Raw genomic sequence first — 10613 nt, 5'->3', positions numbered from 1 at the left:
GAATTAGCAAGCCAGAGCCACCTGTAGGGGAAGTAGCTTAGAAGATACTTGATTGGTTTACAGAGGTGGCAAATTATCAGGGAAGTGATCTGGCTTTTTGAAATTAAAATCTTCCTTGGTTATTTAAAGAAGGGGCTTTTTAATCTTCACAAATCTGTATCCCGGAAAAGAAAATAAAATCCTTCTTGGACTTAATGCAAGGTTATTTTAAAAGAACAGAAAAATTCCGGATAAAGCCAAGAAACAGCTAGGCTTGGGGGCGGGACGGGGTGGGGGGCGGGAGGGGTGGGAAGAGGTTGAGTTGAACTAAAGGTTAGAAAGTAAGAAAAGACCAATGTAGAGAGTCTTAGGGACAGAGGTAGGATTAATGATGTGTGTGGGGTGAGGGGGTGGTGAAAACGACCCAGAACCATTTAAGAACCCTGGGGAAAGAGTCTGATTTGGGCCAAAGAGGAGAGGTTCGTCGATCTCTCTTACCGCCCGGATCTGCAGTTCCACCACCACCTCCAAAGGCATAGTTCCCTACGTGGGCGAAAGGACTGAATTTGAAAAGATCCTTTTGCGCTGAGCCTTGGACCGATTTTTCTTAGTTTAACTCAATCCTTGGAGCAAATGTTCCCAGTAGTTTCCCCAGCTCCCCACCCCCCTGTACCCTCATCAGTTCTCCCACCAGCCCAGGTCCCTCCCACCGGGACGGTCTCATACAGCGCGAGCTGGAGCCAAGGCTTCCAGAAGGCTGAAGCGTCGCGTTGCTATGGACACTCAAACACGCAACCTTCCACCCGGGAACACTTGCGAGGCCCCCGGCGCCGCCGGAGTGTGAGCCTCCTGTCCTCCACTTGGAACGATACTGGCTTCCAGACTGTGCGCTAGCGGGAGAGAATGTCCTAGTGTGTATGCCCTGGTGGCCGGATCACGAGATGCTAAGAGCCCTAGCTTCCTTTCCACCGCGCTTTCCATCCACTCTCTTTAGGGCCCCAGTCACTATGTTAAAATGTTTACAGTGTCAATTCTAAAAGTCGAATGTGATCATAGCTCCGTTACGATTTAAGCCCTGCCCATTTTTAGTATCTATACGACCCCCAAGCCCTGGAAATTCTGTAACAATTACAATTAAAATAGTAGTATGTCCCTAAAGGTACTCTCATGCTTATAAAAATCATGCTTATGAAATGTTACGTCCTCATGTTTGGTTCGGAAAACATGCCCACTGTCAATAAGAAATGAAACGTGTGCTAATTAAAAATACAAGGACAATTCCTAAAGAGGTTTAAAAGTTACGTATCCTGTTTTAGCCCCAATAGAAATATTTTTCAGTCTCTTTACCGGGGTTTAGTTAACTTAAGGGAAGCACTGAATTACATTATCTCCCAATGGGTAGTTACCATAGTTGCCAAAGCCAGGGTTACACTCTAAAAACCGTCAGAGGTAGCAGGCAGGGCAAGAGTTCTTAACCAGTAGAAGAAATTGCATTTTTTCCCATTCACTGTATTTAATAGACAAAAATGAAGGAATAGAGGAGGGAGTGGCTGCTTCTAGCCAATCAGAAAAATCTGGGAGGGCCAATGCTGTCTCTAAACAAAACAAATTTTATTGGAATCAGTCATTTATTACTAATATTTTGCATTGGAGATTTATGCAGTTGCAGAAATGTGAGTGCAAAAAGATGTCCTGAGACAAGAATTAGGTATTAATTTTGGTAATTGGAGTGCCTTTCCCTGAAAGGGAAAAACTCAGTGTGATGAAGGAAGATGTATTACGTCCTTATCCAATCCTCGATGATCTGTCTGTCAGCATAGCAAGAGGCACATCAGTGGGTGCTTGGCTCCCTACAGCATCCAGAGCACTGATTTGTCAGATCACACAACTTGCTGGCACCCTTACTAATGCATTTATATACAGGGACAGGACCTGCCTTGACCTTACAAGTACGTCATCAACACCAATGCTAAGACATCAAGGATAGTGACAACCAAAACACAAATAAATAAGTGGACAGACATAATGGAAGGAAGGAATCAATCTTTATTGAGAATCTACAAAATGGTAGGGATATTGCATATGCTAATTAACTTCATCCCCACAGTAACTCTTTCAGGGAGATATTATTATTCTTATTTACAGGTGAAGAATCTGAAGCCAGACAGTCTTTTGTCCAATGCCACACATCTAAAGGGAAGGAGCCACACTTGAATCCAGGTGTGCCCTACCATGTCTCTGCCATTGCAACATAGACAACCTATTGATTCCGAGACACAGTGTCCCATTCTATGCTCTTCCCAGCCTTAACTGGACTCTCCTTGCTTAACTGAACTCTCCTTGATATAACTGGAATCTCCTTGCTTGGCTCCTAGGGCACAGCCCTTTTCTGGTTTCCCTTCAACTCTCTGGCCATTCTTCCTCTAACTCTATTCATCCTCCTCTCCCTGGCTAAGCAGTGTTTCTAGTTCTTTCTTTTCCTCCCTCTATATCCTTTACCTAGGGTGTCATCCAATGTAGGTATGGATTAGCAAATGTATACAGATTTACATATCCCACCCAAGCCTCTCTTATACTTTCCCAGACAAGGTAGAATCTCAATATTATTTATTTACACACACACACACACACAAACACATACATATATATCCTCTTTTTGGCAACTGTGACAATAGCAGTCACATTTACATTTGCTCTTGTGATTGTTGATTACTATTTGTCTCTATAAACTGTAAGCTCTGCATGGCTAAGAGTTTGTATCCTAAATACCTAGCAGAGTAGATGCTCAATAATTATCCTGAATAGATGTTAATTTCAGAGATGGTCAAGCCAGGCTATAGGGTTTAACGTATGTACATGGGTAAGGGGAGGTCCCACCACTACAGTGCAAACTAAATACGCAAAATGAGAAAGGACCAGGCAGAGCTACTTCTGCTAGTCTGGCATAGGGGTATTAACTGAGTTGATAGGAAATATTTACACTCTGTTAATTTCCCCCACCCCAGTCACCTGAGGCACTCAGCTGCCAGGGAGATGCGGAAGTTGCTACATATACAATGCCTCTGGCCCATCTTGCAAAGATTGAGGCTGCCACCTCCACTGGAGGCCAAGCAAAGCCATTGGACTGTCACCTCTTACAGAGACTGGCTTTATTACCTGTGTAGGTACCTGTGTAGGTGGCAGAAAACAAATCTCATTAAACAACTCTTATTCCCAGAGTATTTCTGCAGTGCCGGCTGATCAGCAGTGACAACAGCATTGCAGAAATGACACATCAGTAATGCATCCTGCTCACATCCTGGCCACTGCCAAGAAAATGGTACATGTCCCAGATGGGGATTTTCCAAAGAGTTAATTATAATGAGCAAAGAACAAAATATTACAGATAATTATATCTGAGATTTTCCTTTTATCTAAAAAAATATAGGACACTAAATTGTAAACATTTCTTTTCAAATAACATTGGAAGGAGTATTCATACGAGGGGAGGACAATATATTAAAAAAAAAGGAATCACTAATGGCAGGGATGTGGGAAAATACATTCATACATTGTTGGTAGGAGTGTAAATACATAAAGTGTATGAATTTTCTATGGCTACTATAACAAATTACCACAAACTTAATGGCTTAAAACAAGACAAATGTATAATTTTTGATTTTGTGAATCAGAAATCCAACAGAGATCTTTAAAAGCAAAATGTGAGGGCTGCATTCCTTGTCTTTTCCATCTCCTTGCTTTTCCAGCTTCTAGGGGGCTGCCTTCATTCCTTGACTCATAGCTCCCTTCCTTCATCTTCAAAGCCAGCAACATTGAACCAACTCCTTTTCATGCTACCATCTCTCTGGTTCTTTTAAGGACCTTTGTAACCATATAGAGTCCACCAGATAATCCAAGATAATTTCCCTATTTTAAGGTCAGCTGATTAGAAACCTTAATTCCATCTTCAAGTTAATTTCTCTTTGCCATGAAAGGTAACATGTTCCCAGGTTCCAGGTCTTAGGGCATGGATATCTTTGGGGGCCATTATTCTGTCTACCACATATAACCTCTCTGGAGAGCAATTTGTTAATCTCTATCAAAATTTTTCATTTGACTCAGGAATTCCACTGCTAGGAATAGGTATATATGGGTATACTTTCACAAGTACACAAAAACATATGCTGCAGCAATATTTGTAGTTTAAAAAAATACTGGAAACCATCCAAATGTTCATTAAGTATGATCAGATTAAATCAATTATGGTTAAGCCTCAAGATGGAATAGTATGCAGCATGGGAAAAAAATAAAGCAGAGCTCTAAGTCCCAGCAGTAAAAACTCTCTAAAATATAGAGCTAAGAAAAAAAAAGCATGGGACAAAAATGTGTAAACTGTGCTGCCATTTGCAAGAGACAGAGAATATGATATGGACATACATGCTTAGAATATTTCTGAAAGAAAAAACTAGAAACTGCTAATGGTGGATGCCTCTGGGGAAAGGACCTAGAGTAGAGACACAGAGAGAAAACTTACTTTTCATTGAATAGCCTTAGATACTTTTAAAATATTTTTGCAAAATATTTGCATTATTTGGTCTAAAAAGGAAAACAAATTAAAACAAGTAGAAAATATAAAATAATAGAAAGGATAAATCTGGGAGGATAGGGAGGACCAGGAACTGGCTTCTTCAGCATTGGGGCTCCAGCCTGTATACTGCATACTGTGAGAATATCCACGCAAGTGTGTCTGCTACTTTTGCTTCCAGTGCAGGGTGTTTTATCCTGTGACCCCTGGATGTGTCAGGGATCCTAAAGGCCCTGAAATGATAGGACACCTTTCATGCATGTGCATATGTGCATTCTTCTGGGAAGAGAGCCTGTAGTTTTCATTGGAGTCTGGAAGGGGTAGAGTTAGTCAAATCAGGTTTTGGAACCACTGTCCTGCAATCAGTTCCCTGCTATAGCAAAAAGAAGGGCCACCCACGTTATCTGACAATGAGGCAGATAAGGAAAGAGGGGCTCTTCTCTCCATCACATTCATGCCCACTTATTAGAGCCAGTTGTCTCTCCAACGGCAGCTGGATTCAATAATAAGTGAGAAAGATCTTCAAAGTCCTGTTCTAGGCCATTATTTTATGTCTGGACTCAGACTCATTTGTTAGGCCCTACAATCTTTTGTGCCAGTGAATTATTCATTAGCAAATGTGAATAACACCAGCAAACTGAGTTTCCAAAGCGAGTTGTTCATTAGGATTTGGGAGAAATGCCTGGGGGCAGGGGAATCTCAAGTACCTGAAACACTCCGGATTATTTCAGCCCTAAAGCAATGGCAGATTACTGATTTGTTTTTTTAAGTGTAGACCCAGCCTCAAGACTCAGGAACTAATTGTGCTTTATGTTTGGCCTTCTTCAAAGTCTTTCTCTGAAATGTTCTTTAACAGTATAGTTTCCTTAGAGTCTGATATATGGAGGAGAAAAGTTTACCTTTCTGACTTTTACTATAAATGTATAAAAGAGCTCAATGAGCTATTTTGGGCTCTTTCCTTGGTTCTCAAAAACTGCATAAAGATGAAGTTTATATTTTTTTAAAATCTTAATGTTAAAATCATACCCTTTGGGGGAACTTCATATTAGAGGGATCAGGGTGTCACCATATGAACCCACTGATCACTCTTAACAACACTAAAGGTGACATCACATGCCTTCTTCCTATGTGATTCATAGGAAGCACCTATGAAGCACTTTTGCCAAGAAAGTTGAAGTTGAATCTGAGCCACTAGAGCTGCACGATCTAGTAAGGTAGCCACATATGGCTATTTAAATTTAAATTAACTAAAACTAAACAAAATTTAAAATTCAGTTCCTCACTCACACTAGTCACCTGTAAAGTGCTCAATAGCCACAATGGCTAGTGGCTACTGTACTGGATAGTGCAAGTAGAATATTTCCATCATCACAGAAACATCTATTGAACAGTGTTGTTCTAGAGCTAACCTCACTTCATAGAGGATGGAGAAACATGTTAATGACACCACAAGACAGCAAACAGACATATCTAGAATGTGAAACATTCTATAGGACAACTAACTCAGCCTGCAACAAGTCAAACCCTGCAAATTAAAAAAAAAAAAAAAGGAAGGGGGGGAGGAGAAATGTTCTAGATTAAAAGATACAAGCCCTGACAACCAAATATAATATGTGGACTTTGTTCGAACCCTGATTCAGACAAACCAACTTAAACAGAATATTTAACACTCTCGGGGAAATTTGATTATGGTTTGGGTATTAGATAATACCAAGCAATTAATTAATTAATCAAAATTAATTAATTTTGATAGGTATGATAATGTCCCTGTGTTTATGGAAGACAAATATCAACATTGTTTAGAGATGCATATTGAAGTATGTAGCAGAAATGATCTAATGCTTAAGATTTTGTTTCCAAATACTCCAGCAAATTAATAAAAGAAATAGATAAAGGAAATGTAGCAAAATCTTGATAATTGTTGATCTGGGTGATGGACATATGGAGTTTACTATAATAATATACTTTTGTGTATTTAAAAATATTTATAATAAAAATTTTAAAATCTTTAACACATACTTAAATAAGAAAAGTAATCATATCCATACGTAAACCTCATTTTGTCTTAAGATAGCCCATCAAGAGGATTCTTGGTGGCATCACTATGAATTCCTTTGACAGAAGTCTTACACACATTTGGGACTTCCCTGGTGGTGCAGTGGTTAAGAATCCACCTGCCAATGCAGGGGACATGGGCTCGATCCCTGGTCCTGGAAGATCCCACAGGCCACGGGGCAACTAAGCCCGTGCGCCACAACTACTGAGCCTGCGCTCTAGAGCCCGCAAGCCACAACTACTGAAGCCAGTGTGCCATGCTCCACAACAAGAGAAGCCACCGCAATGAGAAGCCCGTGCACTGCAACGAAGAGTAGACCCTGCTCGCTGCAACTAGAGAAAGCCCGCGCACAGCAACAAAGACCCAACGCAGCCAAAAAAAAAAAGTCTTACGTACGTTTAAAGAAAAAATATGGTGGATCTATTCAACTCAAATTCAGATAACATAAGAATATTATTGTGGTGTGTAATACTTTACAAGTAATTCAAAAAAGCAGCAGTGTATTAGAAGAACTATGGTCTCTGCATGAATATCCAAAACAGGAGCTGGCAATTTGCGTATTTCTTTAAGCATACATACTTCTTGAGAATTTTCCCCAAGTATCAGGAATGCTTCCAGGGAAGGAATTAACTTCCAATTGAACAGCTTTTAACAATCTTGAAGTCATTTGGGATCTGGACCCACACATGAAATCTATTTCACAAACTTTATTAGAGTTCATGAGTCAAACTCATGTTACTCTTTGGCTTCTGCTTTGACTGACTGGCATTTGTAGGCTCAATACTTACTTAATGATACCACACAAAACCTTCCACAAGGACTGCCCTTGGGCATTCTGGGCTATGTACATAGTGCATATCCTTCCATTTTAAAGTAATTTATCTTCAGGAAAAATTGATTTGCTCCTTTGCATTTCAGCTGGCTAGTTCTATGTCCATGGGAGTAGTAGGATAACTACGACCCAAAGCAATTTTCAAGGAATTATATTATCCGATATAAGAAAGCAGAAAAGAGTATGATTTAGTTCCAAGACTTGTAAAAAGTGTCCACTGTACTTGGGCACAGGATTCAGGCCCCAAAGTCAGCCATGGCTAAGATAAGGCTACTTCTGATGTTATTATATCCACCCTTTCTTCTCCTACCAAAATATAACTCTTCCCATTCCCGTTTTACCCTCTTCTGTCTGTGTGTAATCCTACACCTTTCCTTTTCTCCTTGTTTCCATTCATTTGTTCCCTATTCATCGATTCAACACATATTATTGAGTACCTACTATGTGCTAGGTACCATTCTGGACCATGGAGGCACAAGAGTGAACAAGAAACAATCTATGCCCTTGTGGACCTTACATTCTAGAGGAGTAAGAAATAAAATAAATATGTGAACATAGATCATAACAGTATGATAAATGCTAGGGAGGAAATATCCAGGGGGATGAGATAGAAAGTTACAGGTTAGAGGGAAGAAGAACCTAATTTAGACCCAGTGGACATGTCAGCCTCTTTAAGGGTGTGACAGTTGATCTAAGATCTAAAAAGAAAAGCATGACCACTAACAAGACTTTTAAAGAACAAAGGGAAAAGATACCCAGGCAAAAGGAGCAACAAATGTAAAGGGCCATGAGTCAGGAAAAAAATTGATATGTTTGAGGAACTGAAAGGAGGCCAATGAGCATACTAAGAGAAAACTAGGCAGGGGGTAGAGGAAGTTAAGAAATGACACTCAGGAGTTAGGCTGGCACTAGATGGCACAGGAACTTAAACAGTTATGGAAGACAATGTGATTGCCTCCCTAAGAGCCATAAGCTCTTCTTCCTTGCCAATGGAATCCCGGTTTTGTGCGGGTGGCAATGCATTTAGGTCCAGGGAATGAATCAATTTATTTAAGCCAGTTCTGGCCAATAATATATAAGGGGAAGTCACTGGAAGTTTCTGAGAAATGTTCTTCAAGTAGTAAAAAGCCACAAGTGAATAAAGCTGTTTTTGTCTCCTCTCCCTTCCTGCTTTAGCTGCTGTCATGTTTTCTCCTATGGCTTTCACTCTTAAACTCAAAAGGTTCAGGCACAGTGCTCCTCAACTTTTAGTTGTAATTAGTTACTAAGGTATAACATACAGTCACTGGAAAATACTGGAACAGCATAATACAGTAAAACTAAGAGTAGAAAGTAAAGATGCTCAGTGACTTCCTTGGCAGTCCGGTGGGTATGACTCCCCACTTCCAATGCAAGGGGCGTGTGTTCGATCCCTGGTCTGGGAACTAAGATCCCACATGCTGCGGGGTACGGCGAAAAAATTTTAAAAAAAAAGAAAGGAAAGATGCTCAGAAACTTTCCTCCCCAGCCTTACCCGCCAGGAGTAATCATTAATAATTCTTGTTTACTTTCCAGGAATTTTCTATCACATGTATATATACACACACACACACAGAGAATTGTTTTTACACAAACTGGATTACTGTCTCTCGATAGATACGTATAGCTATATAAATATACATATAAGAAAGTAAGTTGCCTTTTTTTACTCACATTTTGGAGATATTTCTATATCAGCACAGTTATATATACTTTCTGCTTTTTGTTCCTTGCCACAAAAAAAAAGAAAAAAGAAAAAAGCTGCAATAAACACCTTTGTGGATAAATCACTAGTTATTGGTGCAAAAATAACTGTTGCATAATTTCCTGGTAGTTAAATTGCCGAATCAAAGCACTTAAACCTCTGATACTGTCAGGTTACCCCTCCCGAAAGGTTACACAAATGACATTCTAACAGCATTTCCTCACACCTTGCCTACACTCGGTATCGACAAACTTCAAAAGACTGAAAAAAATGGCGTCTCGTTATTCTTATTTGTGTCTCTAATTATGAGTAGGGCAGCAATGCCTGATTGTTAAACGTGCATGTTTTGAAGTCATACGCCCTGGGCTGATCCTACCTCTTCCCCTTAAAATGTGTGACCTTAGGCATGCTGGGGTCTATCTCTTCTTCTCAAAAAAGGGGATAATGAGAGCACAAATCTTTACGATTAAACGAGATACGTAGAAATACAAGGAAGCCCTTCCTACACATCCACTATTAGTGGTACTGTATTTTATTTATTTATTTTTTTACAATTTTTGAATTTTATTTATTTTACACAGCAGGTTCTTATTAGTCATCCATTTTATACACATCAGTGTATACATGTCAATCCCAATCGCCCAATTCATCACACCACCACCACCACTTTCCCCCCTTGGTGTCCATACGTTTGTTCTCTACATCTGTGTCTCAATTTCTGCCCTGCAAACCGGTTCATCTGTACCATTGTTCTAGGTTCCACATATATGTGTTAATATACGATATTTGTTTTTCTCTTTCTGACTTACTTCACTCTGTATGACAGTCTCTAGATCCATCCACGTCTCAACAAATGACCCAATTTCGTTCCTTTTTATGGCTGAGTAATATTCCATTGTATATATGGTACTGTATTTTTTAAAGTCCTGCTCCTTCCAGTACTTTATCTTTGGCATACTCCTCTTCCCAGCCAAGTTTCGCAGAATCCTCGTTGCTTGTAACTCAGAACGAGAGGAAAGTTGGCTCTGTTTTTAAAATTTCTCTCCACTTCAACTGCCTCCACCCTCACCCCTGCTTCAGAAACTGGTTTACATATCAGTAACGAGTACAGGAATGAGTTGCAGTTTTTAAACAATACTCAAAGTGGAGGACAACACTTGGTCCGAACTCCTCCTGGCCCCTAGGACCCACCGTTTACTGCGTAGGAAACTCCAGACAACAAGCATTTAATACTACATGACCCTCAGCGCCGTTGAGGGTAAACTGGCACTGAAACACTGAAAGGCTTCAGTAAAAGAAGTTTTCAACAAGAAACCATTCCAGACCCACCCCCTCCTCCCAGGCCCCGGGACGCACCTCCCGCGGCCACGCCTTCCAATCCGGAAGTGACGTACCAAGTGGAGTACGTCTTTTTCCGCCGTCCGCCGGTGGCGCGGCACAGGCTGGCGCGGCACAGGCT

At 40.4% G+C, this 10613-nt stretch overlaps 1 protein-coding gene across 12 annotated transcripts in view; it reads right to left on the bottom strand.

The window, feature by feature from the left end:
- The window catches only part of SPATA6L (spermatogenesis associated 6 like), a 59929-nt gene extending 49335 nt beyond the window's left edge, over positions 1 to 10594 (bottom strand). For 6 of the 12 annotated variants that reach the window (XM_082404412.1, XM_082404418.1, XM_082404423.1 and 3 more), the window contains exons 1-3: positions 10511 to 10535; positions 9124 to 9178; positions 478 to 522 (exon numbers count right to left, since the gene is read on the bottom strand). In XM_082404412.1, the coding sequence (XP_082260538.1) occupies positions 478 to 516 (39 nt within the window). In that variant the 5' untranslated portion in view covers positions 517 to 522; positions 9124 to 9178; positions 10511 to 10535. The other 6 variants (XM_082404417.1, XM_082404416.1, XM_082404415.1 and 3 more) reach the window with 6 other exon arrangements.
- Positions 10595 to 10613: the final 19 nt, after the last annotated feature.

This window comes from Balaenoptera borealis (assembly GCF_965194805.1).
Source record: "Balaenoptera borealis genome assembly, chromosome: 8".
NCBI lineage: Eukaryota > Metazoa > Chordata > Mammalia > Artiodactyla > Balaenopteridae > Balaenoptera > Balaenoptera borealis.
Note: the sequence above shows the minus strand (reverse complement) of the source record. Positions and strands in the feature narration are given on the sequence as shown.